We start from the raw sequence: 21948 nt of genomic DNA, 5'->3' as shown, positions 1-21948 counted from the left end.
ACAGAAAGGACAATTTACGTCCCAAATTTTCATTCACTTCTGTTGCTTGTAAATGCTGACTGGAAAAAGTAAATTGAACACACAAAGCTGGCACAAATTCCAAAAATTTGCAGAATAGATCATTGCCAATTTAATTTTACAGAGCAAATTTTCTAATGACGTTCAATATATTGCATTAATTTCCTAAAATATTCTAAAATTTCCTAAAATATTTTATCTTTATCATTCAGATCCTGACACCACATCTAATATTACTGTTTCCACTTATGTTGAAAAATGAAAGCATACTGAAGCAGATGCATGGAACATGCCACCCTTATGATGATACTGGAGTTTACAGCACCTGACCTAAGAGTCTGTATTGTACGCTCAGAATAGGGCCAGCCCAGTCACATCAGAGCATGCAGTCGTGGCCAAGCACTGTCATGGGCCCAAAAATGCTTCCATCTTAGGACACAGGTCTATAATAATGTAAATTCTCTGGAAGTCAGGAAATTTATATCCTTGAAAGCTTGTATGTCTGCCACCATGGATTCTCCCTCAAGATCAATAGTCTCTTTACAGTACTGAACAGAGGATAAAGAAACAAGTATTCTGAAGATTAAAGATATTTCAGACAAACAATAACTGTTAGATTACCTGTTACAAATATAATCTTAGCATACGATTAACTTTTTCTGTTGCAAGTGTGTAGGAAAAGAAAATCACTCACAATCTATCAAATTCACATCCCTCGGCAAGAAACAAGAACAAGCAGGATTGAGTTAAAAAAAAATCTTTCAGTATTTGAAATTCCTTTAAACAATATATGCACTCATCTATACATATAGCAACTCGTTTAAATTCTGCCATACTCAACCTTCACACCCAATGCCTAAAGTGTAAAACAAAACAACACTGTGACTCTGAAGATTTAATTTCTGAAACGGTTAGCAACACATCTTGTTCTGAACTGTCAGAACATCTTTTTAGAAGTTTCACGTAACTGCTTTGTGGGTAGCTTTACTAGGAACGTTCTGCATAACAATTCATAAAATTACTGCAACATCTGTAATGCGATATGAATTTGCTTCATGGCTTTATACACAACAGACATCACATCAAAATAAAAGATGAACAAAATTTGCTCTTTTGAAGGAGAGGTATACACAAGACATGTTAACACTTGAATCTCAGAAAGTAATTAATCGATAAATCAAGGAATGATTTAGAATGAAAAGACCTTTTCAGATTAATTTTACAAATTTCACATTCTAGGTTGATGTCTCTTCCTGCAAAAGTGACATATCACAAGGCATGAAGAGAATTTTTTTAAGACTAAAAGAACTAAACACTTACAGTTTAATCACCACTCTCTGGCTAAAGGAATTCATCTTCATGTCAGTTCTGAAGGATATCAAATTCCAGATTCATGACCTTACGACAAACTAATTCCTTCTCATCTGCTACCCCTTCTTCTTAAACTATGATCTGTTGTTCTAAATTGTCCCATGAAGAAACTTCCTCTCTACATCTACTTTGTCAATCTTATATACCTAAATTAGATCTCCTCTCATTGTATCAAATGCGAGCACAGAAAGGCCGAAACTGCTTAATCACTTTTCATAAGACGAACTAGTGTCTGGAATCAATCTTGTGAATCACCTCTGAACTGTCTCCAATGTAAGTATGAGCCTCTTCAAGTAAGAGGACCAAAAGTATATGCAACACTTGAGATGCAGTCTCACATGTTTTGTACAGTTGCAGCTTTTATACTTAATTCCTTTAGCAGAAAATGCTAAATTCCACTTGTCTTCCTTCTTAACTGCTATACCTGGTTATAGATTTCTGCCATTCATGCACAAGGATACCCAAATCCTTCTGCAATGAAGCAACTGGAACTAAGATTAGATTAGATTACTTACAGTGTGGAAACAGGCCTTTCGACCTAACAAGTCCACACCGACTCCCCGAAGCGCAACCCACGCAGACCCATTTTCCTACATTAACCCCTTCACCTAACTCTACGGGCAATTTAGCATGGCCAATTTACCTAACCTGCACATTTTTGGACTGTGGGAGGAAACCGGGGCACCCGGAGGAAACCCACACAGACACGAGAAGAATGTGCAAACTCCACACAGACAGTTGCCTGAGACAGGAATTAAACCCGGGTCTCTGGCGCTGTGAGGCAGCAGTGCTAACCACTGTGCCGCCCATTAGGTTGTCCTTTATATTCTTCTGACCAAAAAAAAAGATAACCTCACACTTATGCGCATTAAACTCCATTTGTCAAATTGTGGCCCTTTTTCGAACCTATCCATATTCTCTTGTAATTTTAAAAATTTCTTCATTACAACCTTCTTTCCCATCTCTTTTTGTGTCATCTACAAACTTGGCTACAGTAGCATCCATCCCAGCATCCAAGTCATTAATATAGACTGTAAATAAGTGGAACCTGAGGACCGAACACTTTGGCATCCCAATAGTTACATCCTGCCAACCACAAAAAGAGCCATTTATCTCGATTCTCGGCTTTCCATTAGTTAGCCAATCCTCTATCCGAGCTAACATATTACCCCAATCCCACATGATCTTACTTTGTGTATTAACTGTTTGAGAGATAGTTCTTCAAAAGCATTCTGGAAGTCCAGATGTCCTACATCTACAGGATCCTCACTATCCATCTTGCTAATTACATCTTCAAATAACTTGAGCAAATTAGTCAGACAAAATTTACTTTTCATAAACCTTGGTGACCCTGATGGATTGCATTAACTTTTTAAATGTCCTGTTATTATTTCCTCATTAGTGGATTCTAACAATTTTCCAATGACGGACATTAAACTAATTGGTTTATAGCTTCTTTATGTCTGCCTCTCTCCCTTTTTGAATAAGAGAATTACATTAGCACTTTTCCAATCCGCTGGAATCTTTGCATCATCAAAGGAATTTTGGAATAATATAACCAACAGATCCACTATCGCTGCTGTCACTTCCTTTAAGATTCTACAATGTAGGCCCTGGGGACTTTATCGCCTTCAATCCCAGTAGTTTGGTCAGTACTTTTTACCCAGTGACAACAATGTTTTAAAGTTTCTCCTTTTCTACAACTTCTGCAATATGTACTAACACTGGTATTATACTAATGTCCTCCAACATGAAAACTGAGGCAAAATACTGATTTAACGTCTCCACCATTTTGGTTGGATGTATGCTCAAATTTAACATAAAGAGAACTGTTGTGTAAACCAGTTCTATCTTTTAAGATCGATCATGTCACTGCATGGTCTGAGGCATCTAGAATTTATATTTTTTTGTGAACACGATCGCACGTTTAATTTTTCTCTTTTTTATTTTCTTGTTCATTTTTTTGTCTTGTAATTTAAATCACGCTCATGGCAAAGCTGTGATACACAATTGATTTGAATATGCATTCATGAACTTTACCATCCAGGTAAACCACTGAACTAACAATATAAAAACCCTGTTTATGATTTTACAGCTAGTGGAATTACCCAAAACCTTCACAGGACCTCTTTCCAGGCAAGAAATGGAACATCGCAAGATCTTACTAAACTATTCTGTTCTTATTAAACAATGAACCAGTAAAGTACTTTTTGCAATTGAAATTCTGGTGACCATCATCTTCAAATAAAAAGCAATAAATTGTTGTTAACTGTAAGACTGTCATTTTAAGGTTTTCATAACTGGCAGCCATGCAGAAATGAAGTGGCTGCCATGCCTCAAATCATAAAGTCTGCATATATTTGAAATACATTGGTCTTCTCAAATCTGCATCTTGGAAACAATAGTAGAATTTTACAACATGATTCAATAAGGCTTTGGATAATGCAAGTATCCTTTACATATTGTGTGTAATTAAAACAATAGCTACCAGACAAGAATAAAGTCTTTTGTTGCATTTTACCCTTTTAAGAAAGCAATAAGTTGAATTAGATATGAAAAGCTCAGGTATTTTCTTTGGGCTCTTCATCCCCACATTCCTGTGAACCAGGACTTTCCCAATCAAATGTATTGATTAATTGGCACTCAGATCCAGGAATATTTTAAATACATATTATACTATTTGGAACTACAATGCAGGATTACAGAATTTCAAGTTCTATTTTCTGTATCTCAAAAAGAGTTTTGCTGGTCTTTGTTAGTCTGTACACTCTAAATAATCTAAGAAAGTGTCAAAGATTGTGTATCATTTTTGGCAGAGTGCAATTTTGGACATTTTGGCTGGGGCAAATTTCAGGCTTTTTTCCTGTTGAAAGATCTTTAAACCTCATTTTGATCAACAGGTCCTTTCCCAACAAAAAGACTTCTGCTATGGGTGATTTGAAACTCTCCCCATGTAGATGTATACACTGCAAAGCTTCTGCTTGGTTTTGTTCACTAGAACACTTCACAATGGACTGTTGCAACACAGGTTCATTAGCCAAAACACAGAGTTAACTGCTCCACAAGCCTTGGTTAGCACTGACTAACTTGGTTAATTACAGCTAGAAAGAAAGCAACTCCTTAAAATTTATAGGAACTTCAACATAATTATTTGTGCAATATTAGTTGGTCACATTCTCAATGCTCTGGATGGTGAGGGAAAACTTCTAAAGTAAATCTGGGTCCATCAATTCATTCATTTCTCCACACTCTGACAGAACTCCAATATAAAAAAATTATGGTCCTGGGACTGTTTGGTCAAAGTGTATCATGAAGTCAATTAAAATAAAGAATGGACTCAGATCTAAATCCTTAATCAAGGTGCTTTGATGCATAAATGGGAACATCATAAAAAGAAATTCAAATGATTGGATCCAATTCTCACCAAGTTAATATGGCACCATTTATCATTGATGATTCATTATACCACTGGGGTGGAATATCAATATTCCCACTTAAAGAATTAAAGAAGGATAATGACCATACCCATGGAATGATTTGCCCAAAAACCTATCATACAGTTATTACTTGATTGGTCCCTTTTGCTCAGATATTTAAGCTTCACATAACCTTTACTATATTGATTTCATTGAACTCTCAGTTTATGCTGTGCATTATTTATTCGAGTTATCTTGAGTGAACAAACTCAATCAACATGGTATTCAGCATTCTTGCAACTATTTCATATAAAAAGGAAAAGAACTTCCATTGTTACATTAAGGTTGTGATACTTTAAAAATAAGCTTTGAAAAACTCCTTTGGGTGTTGATGTACAGTACTCTGAACTTGCGGTAATAGGGAATTTATTTTGCTTCACTACAAAACTGTGGGCAAAATCATTTTATTAATTGATTAATATTTAGTACAATTCATCAAAAATGGCACAAACACTTAGATTTTAAACTGGGTATTGACTCTAATCGATGGAATTTGACTGTCTTCCATTCTACTTACAATGCATTTTACTTAGGTTATGAAAAGATACTTTGTTTCCTTGGTTAAACATGTATAAGAATATTTTTACAATAATTGCAATTATATTCACTTCCAACAGACAAGAGTAAAACACACTTGCATGAACCAATATATGAAAATTCACAAAAACATTGAATTGTCACATATCATGCAACTGAATGATAATTTAAAATTCTCTGCATGATATATTTTAGACAAGAAATGTCCAGCACTGATTTAAACAAAGAAATTAGGTCGTGGTGTGAAAATGTCATTTTATATCATGTTTGGTATCCAGAAACTTACTTCCACTAACTTGTTTTAATTGATGCAACATAACTGGGTACAATGATTCAAAGCTAAATGCAGTCAAAACAGCATCGACAACAGCACATTCACACAATCCAAAAATTCGATTCTAATCAAATTTGTTACCAAGCCAGTATTTAACTCTTATAAGGAGACCGCATTCCTCATTTCAAATGAGTACTTAAGAAAAAGTTCATCCTTTACTACCCAATTTCACTCAGTATAGCATAGAACTGTATTTTGATTGTTGTGATTTTTGACTTTAGTTTTCACTGATATGGGCTTGTGCCCTTAGGCCTCACTAAACTAAGTAAACTTTGTCCTACATCACTTATATATTTATAAGCTTCCCTCAATGTTTTTTTTCCCCAATCGCTACGTTTTGCTTCTCTGGTCTTCACTCATAATAAATTTTATCTCGAATAAGGTATGTCTGATCATTAGTCTCTGCCCCTTTCCAATACACAAGGCAACTTGAATCTAAAAATATTCTTAATGAAATAAAGGATTCTAAAATGCTTCACATAGAACAACAGAAACACAATATCAGAATTAGAAGCGATAATGAGTTGTCAGGATTGGCTTTGAAGAGGAAAAAAATAATGAATTGTAAAAGTTGATGAATGGAGACCCATTACACCAGATGGAGATAGCTCAAAGCTTGGTCTAAAATGAAAAATACCAAGTGGTGAGGATGTACTAAAGAACTGAGTTGCACTTGCTCCAAAGTAATACCAGAAGTCAAAGAAAGAGGATTTTTGAATGGTTTAACTTTGAACTATCAATGCACAAATAAGTCTTTCAGCAACAGATGGATGCACTGGTTGCAAACTCTAGCAAATCTGCCACAATGCAAGTGTACTGTTCACATCAATAGGTCAAACAGTACACTGTTCAATTTGAGTGAGCAGATAGAGAAATTAAAAAGAGATGGATAGTGAGGTTTTGACAAAAGGCATTTAGACAAGAAACATGACTAATTTTGATGATGCTAAACTCTATGAAATTCTGTCTCATCGATGGATCAACAACAGTTGTGTTCCTTACCGCCACAAGATTTGAGTTCAGAAGTGAGTCCATGCTGCCATTATCCAATTACAGATAATGTAAACCAAGGATGTAATAGGAGGACTCCATGGTGATCTGAACTAAATCTTCACATCAGCCCTCAACTATTATGAAGTGTTCTGTGAGAGGCCATAGACTTACTCATCAGTGAACTGCCTTCACCATTATGCAGAGTTATAGTTTAAAAAAGTCAAACCTACTTAGCTCACTCTTAATGATCTCCTTTAAAATCAAAGAAAAAATACAAACCAGACTATCCTTGTTACAGCAATGCTTTATTTCATTCTACTTCTAACAGAAACACAATCTTCTGATTTTTATGGATTTGAATTCTAAACTCTGGACCGACATGAGTCTCTGGCCTTTCTTTTAAAATTGTGTAAATTTACCCAGTTTTAATGCAGTACTTTAATTATAACTCAACCCCAAAATCCTTTCTTGAGGATAATATCAAAAATATTGACATTTGGCCAATATGCCTACCAGCAATACTTAATTCAGCATTCAGCAGAATGCTTGATCTGATGATACAATTAACAAAATTAAGGCAATAAACAAAGAGAATGTAGCAGAACCACAGCAGGTTTAGCAGCATTTGGAGAAAGAAAGAGAGTTAACATTTCACACTCTGAAGTAGTCATACCATATTTGAAATGTTAACTGTTTCTCTCTCCACAGATGCTGCCAGACCTGCAGCATGCTGGTTTCTTGCATCACTAATATTTTACCCTGATCTGAGAAGTAAGGAGGTATCTGATTTTCTTGAAAGATCTAAATCCATGCCCACTTTTAAATTCTAAGTTTCAATTTTGTGTATCCAAATACTTGGTGCACATTTAGTCTCTAAGAATGCTGATTGTATTTGGGGAGGCGATGGCCTAGTGCTATTATTGATGTAATGAAAATCCAGAGACCCTGGCAATGTTCTGGGGCCTGAGTTCTAACCCTGCCATGGAAGACAGTGGAATCTGATTTCAACGTAAATCTGAAATCAAGAGTGTCATGATGTCCATGAATCCATTGTCAATTGTTGGACAAATCCACCTGATTCATTAAAGCCATTTAGGGAAGGAAACTGCCATCCTTATTCGGTCTGGTATACATGTGACTCCAGATCCACAGCAATGGAGTTGACTCTGAACCACCCTCTGGGATGAGCAAGTTTTCTGACACCACCATCTTTGTAAGCCGGATCTCAAACAATGATGAGACAGAATACAGGCGTGCTTAGCAGCATGATGTAAAGATAACAATCTCTCCCTCAAAGTTATCAAATGAAGACTGGTCATTGACTTCAGGAAGCAAGGTGGAGGGCATGCCCCGTTTACACCAATGGTACTGAAGTGGACTTGGTTGACAACATCAAATTCTTAGGAGTGATAATTACCAACAATCTGTACTGATCCACTCACGTTGAGGCTATGTTCAAGAAAGCACAACAACATCTATTTCCTCAGGATGCTAAGGAAATTCAGCATGTTCATAAAGAGACTTACCACATTTTATACATACACTCCAGAAAGCATTCTATCCAATGCATCATGGCTTGCTTTGGCAACTGCTCCACCCAGGACCATAAGAAACTACAGAGAGTTGAGAACACAGCCTAGTCCATCATGCAAGCCAACCTTCCAAACATTGACTCCATCTATACTTCTCTTTGCCTCAGAAAGACAGCTAACATAATCAAAGACCTTTCCCACACCAGTTATAATCTCTTCCAAACTCTTCCGATGATAAGATAAAAAAGCTTAAACCCACATACCAACAGATTTAAGAACAGCTTTTTCCCTGCTCTTATTGGATTTCTGTATAGGCCTCTCAAATTTTTAATTTAATGTTGACCTCACTCTTTGTTGATGTTGAGCTCTCTCTGCAGTCGTAAAATTGCATTCTTCACTCTATTACCCGAACACACTTTGTATGTTATGATCTGTCTGTACTGCACACAAAACAAAACTGCTCACTGTACCTAGGTACATGTGACAATAATAAACCAAATTGATAAATACTGGCCTTGTCAGTGATGCCCTCAACCTGTGAATAATTAAAAGAAAATTAAAAATGGTGATAGCACAATTACAATTTAAATTTTTGTACCAGAACTGTGACAAAACAGGATGTTTAATGATGTTTGCATGGATAAGTAGCAGGTAACAGTACGCAGACTAACGGCACATGGAAGATGGTTACATCCTTAAGTATTTACACATGTTTGGCACCTATTAGTTCCAAGCAGATAAATATAGGCTGCTTTCACATTCATGGCATCTGTTAAATCGTCACAGAATACCATCGAAAACATAAACTATATTAGAATATGATACGTCTTCATGACCTTCAGTTACGTTTATGACATTCAAAAGTCAGATTATACAATCTTCAGCTTGATTATAAACTTTACAATAATCATGCTAATATTGTGCATTATATCAGAACTTTCTGACATATAATTGCAAAGTAAAAATGCTAGAAAGTCCGGAGATCAGACAATGCTGTCGAAACGTAATTTTGTTATTTTAATGATAAACAACTCAAGCTTTCACTTGCCTCTATGTACACATTTCTAATCATCGATTCAAGTGTAAACTAAACACATGGTTTAAATAACCTAATACCTTCCCGGACAATGTCCTTTATTCTCATCGTAACTATGCCACCTAAAAAAATTAAGAACAAAAAACTGAACTTGCCTCCCTTGGTTAAAGGTCAGCCTAGCCAATGATGCCCACATTCCATGAATGAATTAAAAATGGCAATTAAACATTCAAGGAGGCCAGCTTGAATAATAAAAATCTGCAGTATGAACAGATAACCAATGTGAACCACAAATCACACAATGGTAATTTGGAAAAAAAATCACTGTGGTATCAAGAGGCACAATTTTGCAAACTATACATTTTTTAAAACAACAGTAGGCATATCAACCATTGTTGACATATCAACAATTGTTGAATTTCTCTTCCTTTTAACAGTGTTTCAGACTCTTCAATGCACAGCTTGCTAAATCCTCAATTTCAATATTTAGCATAAAGTTGGGCATGGTAACTTTTATTGTGTTAAAAGCAACACGAAAAGCTTCCAACACATGTAGCATGTTTCAATTATTTTCATAAAGCTTCCCTTATCAAATGACCTTAATTTACAAACTTAACTTTGCAACCTCTCTTTTAAAAAAAACTCCAAAATTCGGTCACTAAATCTGAAACTGAATGCAATCTGGTAACACCTGGACATGCCATTATATTTGAGAGAAAATCATTTGATACTAGGTATGAAAACATATTTTGCTCATGTTTAAAACAGGTATTTTCTTCCTCAGAAAACGATGGCATTCTAAAACTAAAGTTGAAACAATTGCACAAATTCAAGAAAACAGACGAACTGAAACAAAAAGAACTGTACACTGCAGAGTGTGATAGATACTAATATAGCAGATGGAATGTCAAAGTCAACAATGACAAATAATTTAAGGAATAACCTGGCTATTCTTGTCAACCAACACAGGATGGCACAGTCACACAACTGTGGCAACATAGTTGAAAACATACCTTTTATGCCCTGGTCTTGCCTCCTTCTGTCCATTTATACAGTTCTCAAACCAGCTAACTTATTCAGGCAATAACTTCAGGAAGATGCACCCTGCTTCATTCATGTCTGGGTCTGGTTAAGATTTACTTTTGCAATGCACATTCTTTCTGCTGTATATGATTTCACTGATGTAAGAAAATGATAATGGTCCCACACCCGTAACTGAAACATTGAGGGCAAACCTGCATCCATATTGCAGGTGTTGGAGCTGCTTATTTATAAGAGACACAAAATGGTTGAACAACTGATAATAAAAAGCTTGTTTTAGCATTAAGACACAAAATGGTTGACCAACTGATTTAAAAAGCCAACTTCAGTATTTACGTGAAACAATAGTGCCTTTGAGAAGGGGTATTCCAAGGAAAAGGGGAGCACTATCTGAACAGTATGCAATGAGATAGCCTTAATAAGGAAATATTCAAGGATGAACCGTTTGAAGATTTGTAACAAACACAGATGAAATGATGGAATTATGACTCATCAAGTAACTTTGAAGGATCACTAAACTAGAATTAATTAATTCCAGTCTCATCAAGGAAAGGATGTGTTCAGCCATAAAAACAGCAGCTAAAATTATCTCGCAGAAATTGGCTGTTTTCTTGAAATTATTTACAATATTAAGCAATAAGCTTTAGTTAAAGATTCTTCAAATAATCACAGATAGATTTCAATGCAATTAGATTAGATTAGATTACTTAGTGTGGAACTAGGCCCTTCGGCCCAACAAGTCCACACCAACCTCTGAAGAGCAACCCACCCAGACCCATTCTCCTACATTTACCCCTTCACTTAACACTACTGGAAATTTAGCATGGCCAGTTCACCTAACCTGCACATTTTTGGACTGTGGGAGTAAACCGGAGGAAACCCACGCAGACATGGGAAGAATGTGCAAACTCCACACAGACAGTTGTCTGAGGCGGGAATTGAACCCGGGTCTCTGGCGCTGTGAGGCAGCAGTGCTAACCACTGTGCCACCGTGTATCAGTAGCAGTTTAAAACTAAGTCCTGAATTCTGAGTTGTGCTGAAGGCCAGATTTGATTTTTCATGTTATATGCGCTCATGTATAGGAGTGCAGTGTACAATGTCGCCACACACAAGGCACCATCTTACCTACAAGCACCTTATAAAACTTTATGGTAAAAGCACTAAGGGAAAACATTAAAGAGATGCCTGGCATATCTTGTCTCATTAGCTAAAGAGTGCTAAGAAAAATAATTATAATACTTTACAATAAAATTAATATTGTGACTAATATTTTTATAAAAGAGAAATAATAGAATTTGATAAAGATAGGAAATGGAATACATAAACAATAGAATTCAAGCAGTCCTTAGAGATAAGGAAGTCAGCAACATGACCAAAGGAAAACAGTCAGTAACTTGGCAATGCAACATAGAAAGATCCCAGGGCCTAGAGATTACAATGACTATTAAGCATCACGAAAACAGAGGGCTGTCCACAGGACTGTCCATCATCAATCAGGTGTTTCACAGGGATGATTGTATCGAGAAAGCAGGAAGGCACAGTAACCAAGTTGTGTGAGATCATTATAACACACAATGTATAAATATACTGTTTTTCACTTTAAAAATCAGAGCGAGTCAATGATTTCTCTTCCAATCTGAGCTTAGATTAAGAAAATGACTGGGTACTCACGTCGAAGCCAGATTTGGGGAAGATCGTTCGGCCCTCTCCCTGCATTTACTGGTTAAAGTTTTAATAAAAGTCAGCCTTGTGCCTGAATCCTCTCTGCCTCCTGAGTCTTTGTCCCCAGATGAGGGGTTACGCTCCTACAACAGTGATTCCCTGTAGCACCTTAGAACTATTAACTGTTCAGGGCAAGATTTTCATCCTTGTCTGGGAAGAGGTCTCATCTCTGAGAGTTGCCAGCCAACTTTTAAAAAAATTTCATTCACAGGATGTTGACATCATAGCCAGGTCAGCACATTTACTGCCCAACCCTAATTAGCCAGAACACAGTTAAAAAGTCAGTCACATTGTTGTGGGACAGATCAGGTAGGGATGTTGTTTCCTTCGCTAAAGGACATTAGTGAGCTCGATGCATTTTTCTGACAATGGTTTGACGGCCATCATGAGACCCTTAACCCCAGATTTTTATATGATTCAAATCCCACCATCTGCCATGATGGGATTCACACCCAGGTTCCCAGAATATTATCTTGGAATCTGAATTAGTAGTCCAGCAATAATACCACTAAGACAGTGTCTCCAATATATAGCCAGCAAGTCTTCAGTCTGAGCAGTGCCAAAAGACTCATAGGTACTGCTGGGATGACTGAAAGTCCCTGAAGCATAAATACCATGGACCCAGACTTAAAGGCAAGGTTTTGCAGAAGCCCTACTAGCAGGCTGTGGTGATGCACTTGCCTGGCTTGGGTTGGGTAAAGGCTTTCCTAACAGGAGTCAGTTTTAGATATTCATTTTGTTTTTAGATTTCCATCAGTCTTTGCACTTTGCTTTTACCTACATTTGTTGAAACAGATCACATAATTCTATTTGCTACGCCATTTTATCTTGTATTTAAGAGACAACCTCAAAACATAATTATCCTCTAAATTTTCATAACTGTAAATATTTGATAGAAAATTGTTTACTGGTCTTCAGTTGCAGCTGTCAAAGAGCATATCAAGACTGAGTATCGAGGATCTTATGTAACTGGAGAAGGTAAGAAAAAAGTCAGTGCTCTTAACAAGCAATCCATACCTTTACCACAGAAGAATCCCTACAGTGTGGAAACAGGCCATTTGGCCCAAAAAGTCCACACAGACCCTCCGAACAGCTTTCCACCAAGACCCAACCCCTACGCTAAACCTGTAACCCTGCATTTCTCGTGGCTAGTGCAATGACCTACACATCCCTGAACACTATGGCCAATTTAGCATGGCCAATGCACCTAACTTGCACATCTTTGGACTATAGAAGTAAACCGGAGCACCCGGCAGAAATCCACGCACGTGTGGGGAGAATGTGCCAACTCCACACACACAGTCGCCCAAGGTAGCATTATGAATTTGTTTTCACAGAATACTTCATGAAACAACCAGAATTAAATTTTGATTAGCCAGTATTTGAAACTTTTGTGAACTTGAAATTATATTTTTAAAAATGAAATGCTATTTCAACTGTAGTAACACTGTAAACACAAACTAAAACTCCTGCATCGATGTTGATTTAGTCAATGTCAGGTTGTGCAGCACTGCCAGCATATTCATTAACATTTAATAACCTGCAATCTTTGAAAATGTTCACAACAATTATAAATACCTAGTACAACACTAAAAGCATTACAAAGTTAGTAGCGCAAAGCTTACATACTTGAATTTTCTTTCAAAAATAATATTTGAACAAAATATATTTTAATACTCAATTTTGTTTTAAAGCAACAAACCTCTTCTCTCTGGTTTCTAATATAACTTTCAAAATGCCACACCTATTCTTTCTGGGGTAGACATTCAAACCTTTGGAAGTAATCCAAAGGTAAGGTCTCCCAGACAACAGAAGAATTTTATAACTTCAAAACTGTCACCTGATACTTCCTTAATCTGAACTGCAATAACTATTATTTCAGATGATGTAAAACTCAACATTTCAGAACATTTAAGTACTGTATCATAGCTCAAGTATCAGAATGTATTTTTACTTTATCTGATACATCAAAACTTTGAAAAGTTACCACTTTTACACAGGTCATGTTGTGCCAAGTTTCACTGCAAACGTGTTTACAGCCTTCTGGCAAGTGCCATTTCTTAACAAGTTAAACTACTGAATAAATTTGAAAGATAACTCAAATTAGGAAATTATAAAAATACAATCTGAGAAAATCATACTAGAAATGTTAGTTAACCCTTTGAGTACTGAATTCCCCTTGCAGCTTTCAAAACATGCGCACTTTCTATTCAAGTTCCGAATGCGTTCACTTCAATTTCTGAAATGCTCTGATTTTAGTGCAGAAATATTACTGCTGTTCTCAAAGGGTTAAATTAGCATATATCAACGTTGATAAAGCACTGCCCCTGAGGTCAGCATTTTGGTAAAAAAAACCAAAGACATGAGGTCTTTTTTAGTTCTCAATGAAATTATGCTTCTTCACAATGTTTTGGGGTAAATGTAAGTTTTTAAAAGATGCTAAAAGGTTTGATTCAGTACTCACAGATGCCAAAGCTTTTCCAAGTGCATCACCTGTCTGTGAACCCCCAGCTGCATTTCCTCTGTTCCCTATACGCAATATAATTGAAGCATAAAACACTTCGATTATTCACAAGTTCAGCATTTTTCTGCACTTGAATATTATTGTTCCGTACATCCGCATATTTACTGCACGATATGAAAGTTATGGATTAATATTAAGAACAAGACGGTAATTTTGTAGTTGCGAGGTAAGCAACATAATTGTTATAAACTAGCTGATTACTACTTTCCACTTGGTCGTGGAAATCAATGCTTCGTGTAACATACCCAAAAGATTTTCTGATCCATTGACTGGTGGTGTGTGAGAGGCTGCAACATAAGGGGAGCTGGTACTCCCTCGATGGAAGCTAGACATTGGGGGAAGACTGGGGTTGATGTCTGTAGGTGAAACTGAATGTGGTGGATAGTTCTATAAAAATAAAAACACCAAATAACAACCCTGGATAAAATAAGTCAAATCATACAGCAGTATCTGCTTAATATTGACCCTTAATTGACACAGAGAAAGCTCAAATTAAGCGACACTAAACATTAACAGAAGTGCCTCATAAATATGTTGACAGTTTTTTTACTTGAATATATCTGTTCACATGATAATTATTCAAAGCATATTCAAAGCACTTAATAGAACTAGAACTGAACTGAACTGCATCATCATCAATTGGCAGATTTTTTTTTTACAATCAGCAAGCTGATACAGAGTTATATAGTGAATTAAATTACAGTACTGTAAGGCACACGGAAAGCCACACGACCAAACAGTTATTTGTCAATCAGTATAAATCAAAACAGCAGACACTGGAAAAATGTACTGAAACAGAAAATTAAGCTGAGCTGTATTTTGAATACTATTTCCATGCTGCTTTACACTGTGGTCTGTTCAATACGAATGCAAAAGGGTGGGAAAGATGGTGGAGCAACTGAACTAATTGGAAGAGATATTTTAGAGAACAGAAAAGCAATTGAGCTGCCTAACATCAGCATTGCATGATGTATCAGTGCTGCAGGACACAAATTAATCCCAAAACAATTTCACGTAGGACATTCACAATCAGCTTTATCAAGGTAGTATTCACTGTGCATGCAACAAAAGGTGCTACAGTGATCATTGGGGAGTTTAGTTTTCATATTGACTCAGCAGACCAAATTTGCAGTAATGTGGAGAATAAGTTATAGAATGCATACAAAAATAGGTTTCTCAACTGGCACATCAAAGAACCAAAAGGAAACAGTTTATGTTCGATCAAATATTGTGCAATAGAAAGAGTTTGATTCATAGCTTTTTAGTAAAGTAGTATTTAAGGAATTATTATCATACAAGAGACTTAATATTGAGCTTGAGTGTGATTTAGTTAACACAAACAAGGTTCTTAAGTGGATTTAGGATTGAGGGGGTGAGTTGGCTAAGGAAAATTGAAAAACTGGATTAAAAGATACAATGATTATCTAGAATGGCAAAGATTTAAGGAATTAACTAATCGTCTGAAACAAATGTACATTCCCTTAAAGAATAAGTGTTGGAGAAGTGTCTGACCAAGGCTAACAAAGACAATGCTAGTTGAAAGCTAGAGGTTTAAAATGCTGATACAAACAGGAGTAAGTGAGGGTTGGAGGAGGTTCAAAAACTAGCAAATGATAAGCTGACAAATTAAAACAGTTTATAAGACTAAATTAACAAAACAATTAAAACAGACTGCAAGGTATTCTAAGTAGATAAAAAGAGGTTAGCTAAAGTAAATATGGTTTCCTCAGAGACAGAAACAGGAGAAATTACGCTGGACACTAGGTAATTAAACAAATATTTTCTAAGTATCTTCAAGATAGACCTAAATAAATCAATTCGAAAATAGTGATGAACTAAGTGCTTAATCATTATTGCTAATGAGAAAAAATACTTGATAAATTAACATGACAAATCCTCTGAAACTGATGGCCTGTATCCTAAGGTCCTAAGTGTCTAGAGGAATTAAGGGCTACGGGGAGAACACTGGTAAGTGGAGCTGAAATGCGCATCAGCCATGATTGAATGGCGGAGTGGACTCGATGGGCTGAATGGCCTTACTTCCACTCCTATGTCTTATGGTCTTATGGTCATAAAGAGGTAGTTACAGAAACAGTAATTCTGGAAGGTCATCACTATGATGCCAGAATTCCCAAAGATTAGAAGGTAGCAAAGGTAACGCTGCAACTCAACAAAGAACAGAAATTGGGAAAACAGGGAAATATAGGCCAATTAGCCTGATGTCATCTATGAGGAAAACACTAAATTTTATATTAGAAACACTGTTACAGGACAATTAGAAAATTATAATGTGATTAGGCAGAGGCAACGTGGATTAATGAAAGGGAAATGTTGTTCGATAAATTTCTTTGAGTTTTTGAGGGTGTGATTAGGGTGAAAATGGTGGAAGCAGATGTAATGGATTTGGAATTTCAAAAGTATCTGAATTTTGCACACAAGAAGCTGTTACACAGACTCAGCCAATTGGAAACACTATCAGTCTCAACTGAGGATTGGTTGACAGACAGTAGAAATGCATGGTTCAACTTTGGGTAAGCTGCAATTAGCAACATACCACAATAATCAGTGTTTGGGCCTCAGGGACTCTCATTTTCCATATGGCAGGATCAATTGAAACGTATCTAAGTTGCTCTGCATATACAAAGCTGTGTGCACTCAAGAACAATAAACAGAGAAGGCTATTTCGACCCTCCAGCCCAGTCCACCAATGAGATAGACCATAGCTGATCTGGAACCTAACTCCATATGCCCTACAATTCTCTCTCAGTAACAAAAATCAATTGACCTCAGATTTAAAATTTATCATTTATATAGCATCAATTACTTTTTGCAGAAGCAAGTTTCAAACTGCTACCTCACTTAGCATGTGCAGCAATTCCTAATTTTACTCCTGCAAAATCAGGCTATTTTTCAGACTAGGCCCTCTACACTTTCAACCAATAGAAATAGCTTCTCTTCACTTACCCTCTAAATTTCCCTCAATACCTTGAAAGGTTTCATGAAATCAACCCCAGGCCTTCTAAATTCCAGGAGAAAGTGAGGATTGCAGATGCTGGAAATCAGAGCTGAAAATGTGTTGCTGGAAAAGCGCAGCAGGTCAGGCAGCATCCAAGGAGCAGAAGAATCGACGTTTCGGGCATGTGCCCTTCTTTAACTCCTGAAGAAGGGCTCATGCCCGAAACGTCGATTCTCCTGCTCCTTGGATGCTGCCTGACCCGCTTCTAAATTCCAGGTAATACACCCTGAATTTATGGACTCTATCGTAATTTAACTGTCTCAGTCCATCTATCTTTCTGGCAACTCAACACGAACATCTCTCAAGGGTAACATACCTTTCCTAAAGCACTACCTAGGTGTGGTGTTAGCAGGACAATGTATAACTGAAGCATGATTTTGATATCCTTGTATTCTAAGGGGAATGGATGGTATTGTTGTATCCTTTCTGATCATGTGCTATATGTATTCATGGGATTTTAATCATCTTTATATGTGTCCTCTTCCACTACAATCCAATACCACCTATCTTTGCATCATCAGCAAATATGAATGAGTGACCTTCTATCCCATAACTCAGATCGCTAATAAACAGTAAACAGTTGAGACCCCACATAGGTACATTGCAGATGATAACAATATGTGAAGTCATCCATTTTGCAAAGAACTTTTCTTTTAAAAATCAGAATAAAGCAGGAGAAAGAGCAGAAACCATTAGTAATCAAAGTAACCTGGGTGTCACTGTACATGACCATAGTAAGTTAACATGCAGGCCCAGAAAGCAAAGAAAAATAACATTGTATGTAATATTTTAATTCCTAATAAGGTCTAAGACTGAATATCGAAAGCACCCAAAGGAGCAAATGCTTGCCTTTGGTTGATGAGACCAATTTCTGGGTTGACGGGACTATCCTATAAGAAATAAAGCTATTGTCTATGTGTGCACTCAGGAATAATTAACAGAGGAGGCTATTTAGACCTATAGTCACAAAAATTTAGAAGAATCAAAGTTGATGGAATGAATTTATAAATGTGTTTGATAGATAGCATGGGAGCATGTTGCCCCTAGTTGAGAAGTCTATAACCAGTCTCAAAATAAAAGGTTAGCATTTAGGAGCAGAATTAGGTGAAATTTCTTCATTTAATTGTTGTGGATCTTGAAAATTCTTGTCGCTGAATATATTCAAGACAGAGAGAAAATAGTCTTACAGAAAATGATATACACAGAAATAATACAGCAAAATGTTCAGGTAGAAAATCAGCGATTACTCCACTCAATGGCATTGCAAATTTAAGTGACTCAACGGCCTTGTTTGTCTGTTTCTTATTTTGTTTTACTCTTAAATCTCCAACATTAGATCAGGTCTTTATAACTCTCAGAAAGAAATACAAATTTTACTTATGCCTTATTTTTAAAACTCCACTCAAATTAAAATAGACCAAGTATTTTCTTGAATGAGAAACGAACAGGTAAAATGGCGGCATCAAGATGGTTTCAATATTTTGACAATGTACACGTAACAGAAAAGGATTTCACCATTATAAACAACACTCAACTATTTCATGCAATTGAAAGTTTGATATTTAACAGTCTTAAAGGTTATGAAGAGTACAAAGAACTTCACTGTTATTTATCTCATAATACTTAACAATCAAGCAAACAAGGAAGATAATTGACAAAGACAGCAAACTTAAAACATCTCATTGACCAAAAGAACAGCTTGTCAAACATTTGATTTATTGAAAAAAATCCCAACAGAATTGACAATCAGATGTCAGAGTCATAATCAAGATTAAGTTTGCTCCCAGCAGTTCTTTACATTCCTAAATAATTACCAACAACTTTGTCAAATGTTTTTAATGAAGCCCAATCCAACATTTTGGATGCAAACCAGAAAAACTAAGCTGACAACTTAAGTTTAACTGACTTGACCTTTGCTAATCATGTTTGAGTTTTGAAAACAGAGAAGTAGGAATTTACTATGCAGATCAACTTCCATTTCTATGATCAGCATTCTGGTATAGTTACCAGAAATTAACTCCTTTAGAAAGTAAGGATTAAAAATTGTAATAGTTGCAGAATCATACATGATTCTCACTTTTGTTTGCAATTCTTCAGGATTGCCTTAGTTCACTGAATGCAAGGGGAAACAAGATACAAATCACAGCTATTGAACTGAGTGCTGTCAATCCTTCCAATCATTGATAATCATTTGCTGCAACTTGAAACTACTCAAACAGCCTCATGTCAAGCCTCTTAATGAGAAAAAAAGTACTCTTTCTTCAGCCTGACCATCAAAACTATATTTATTGGTACCTCTCCCACGCTTTACGTAATTCTTTTAACAAATTGCTTCTAATTGGGTAGAATAGGTTTGTTCCTTCCAGTTGCATTTCCCATTATAGTCATTGTTGTTCCTGAACACAATACTCATATTTGAATGGAACAGGAACAAGTAGAAAATATGAAATCAGATTTTCATCCTGGAATTGAGTTTTCTCTCAACCAGTTCAGCTCAATTCACACATATCCAAACACTGCAACTGCAAAGTAACTACACTTCAATTTATCCAAAGCTTTTCAGCTCTTAGGTGTACCCAAATCGGATCCCACTGTCAATATATATAGAATCTCAGACCTCAATGTGTGGGTTTTGTCCTCATGTTTAAAATGCCGATATTCCCTCTCCCCTTCTTCTGATGGACCATGCACAACCCTCTCTCCCCCACCTTGTACCCCTGTGAAATCACCAATCCTCCGATTTCAGACTTTATTTTTCATTCATTCTTGGAAGTGAACACATTGGCAAGGTCAGCATTTATTGCTCAACCTTAATTGCCATTCAGAAACATTTTACCATTGAAACCATGCAGTCAGCCTTGGGCCCATTCTCTCCAATTTCTTCCCTGAACAGCTTTCTAATTCTGTCTATGTGCCTGACAAATTGGAAACCTCTTATGGCGTGCTCAATCTTCAAAAAGCAGACAAGTCTAGTTTGGCCAATTATCACCACATAGACAAGCTTTCAATCATAAGTAAAATGTTGGAAGGCCCCACTGACAGTGCTAGCAAGTTGCACTGATGCTACCTGATGGGTCATTTGAGTGGGAGCAGCGGCCGAGGAAAAACGAACCCGGGAGACTACAGCTAAGGTAAGACAGTTTGTTTCAAAATTACTTACCTGTAGCGGGCAGCGGTTTTTTTTTCTCTCTTCACAAAAAGAGCGGGAGCAGCAGAGGAAGTGACGGTAAACAGAGGGGCAGCCGGGAAGGAGAACGGTGAGTATAAATACTCCCCCTTTAATTCACCAACGGTCATTTGAGTGGGAGCAGCGGCCGAGGAAAAACGAACCCAGGAGACTACAGCTAAGGTAAGACAGTTTGTTTCAAAATTACTTACCTGTAGCGGGCAGCGGTTTTTTTTTTCTCTCTTCACAAAAAGAGCGGGAGCAGCAGAGGAAGTGACGGTAAACAGAGGGGCAGCCGGGAAGGAGAACGGTGAGTATAAATACTCCCCCTTTAATTCACCAACGGTCATTTGAGTGGGAGCAGCGGCCGAGGAAAAACGAACCCGGGAGACTACAGCTAAGGTAAGACAGTTTGTTTCAAAATTACTTACCTGTAGCGGGCAGCGGAAGTGAGGTTGGAGCGCATAGCTGGGCGGGAAGGCAAGTGATTAGTATTTGAGTGGGTGTGTTCTAGACCCCAGGTCCTACTTCCGTAGGGCCTCCCTCCCACCCTCCTCCTCTAACCTAACTTTAAAGTCCACAGGTTATTGACTCAGTGTTCTTGTTTTTGGAGACAGTGTACAGTCATGGCAGCACAGGCGGTGGAATGTTCCTCCTGCAGGATGTTTGAGGTAGGGGTGACCACCGATACTCCTGCCGACTTCGTGTGCAGGAAATGCGGTCAGATCCTGATCCTCACCGAACGAGTTAGGGAACTGGAACTGGAACTGGATGAGCTGAGGATTATTCGAGAGGCTGAGAGGGTGATCGATAGAAGCTACAGGGACATAGTTACGCCAGAGAACAGAGGTAGCTGGGTAACAGTTAGAGGTGGGAAGGGGAAGAAACAGGCAGTGCAGGGTTCCCCTGTAGTCGTTCCCCTAAAAAATAAGTATGCAGCTTTGGAAACTGTTGGGGGGGACAGCCTTGCAGGTGTAAGCTGCAGTGAAGGGGTCTGTGGCTCTGAGATTCAGAAGGGAAAGGGGGAGAAGAAGAGAGCGCTAGTTATAGGGGACTCTCTAGTTAGAGGGACGGACAGGCGGTTCTGTGGACATGGGCGAGACTCTCGGATGGTTTGTTGCCTCCCGGGTGCTAGGGTCCGAGACGTCTCGGACCGTGTCTTCAGAATCCTTAAGGGGGAG

General features: G+C 37.3%; 1 protein-coding gene across 10 annotated transcripts in view; it reads right to left on the bottom strand.

The window, feature by feature from the left end:
- Positions 1–21948, bottom strand: part of tcf12 (transcription factor 12) — a 342285-nt gene that overhangs the window by 75861 nt on the left and 244476 nt on the right. For 9 of the 10 annotated variants that reach the window (XM_072565001.1, XM_072565003.1, XM_072565000.1 and 6 more), the window contains 2 exons: positions 14831–14972; positions 14526–14590 (listed from right to left, as the gene is read on the bottom strand). The exons of the other annotated variant lie outside the window; for it this stretch is intronic. In XM_072565001.1, coding sequence (XP_072421102.1) covers positions 14526–14590; positions 14831–14972 — 207 coding nt within the window. The remainder of the gene's footprint in view (positions 1–14525; positions 14591–14830; positions 14973–21948) is intronic. 10 annotated transcript variants of the gene reach the window in all.

Source organism: Chiloscyllium punctatum, chromosome 48 (assembly GCF_047496795.1).
Source record: "Chiloscyllium punctatum isolate Juve2018m chromosome 48, sChiPun1.3, whole genome shotgun sequence".
Taxonomy (NCBI): Eukaryota; Metazoa; Chordata; class Chondrichthyes; order Orectolobiformes; family Hemiscylliidae; genus Chiloscyllium; species Chiloscyllium punctatum.
Note: the sequence above shows the minus strand (reverse complement) of the source record. Positions and strands in the feature narration are given on the sequence as shown.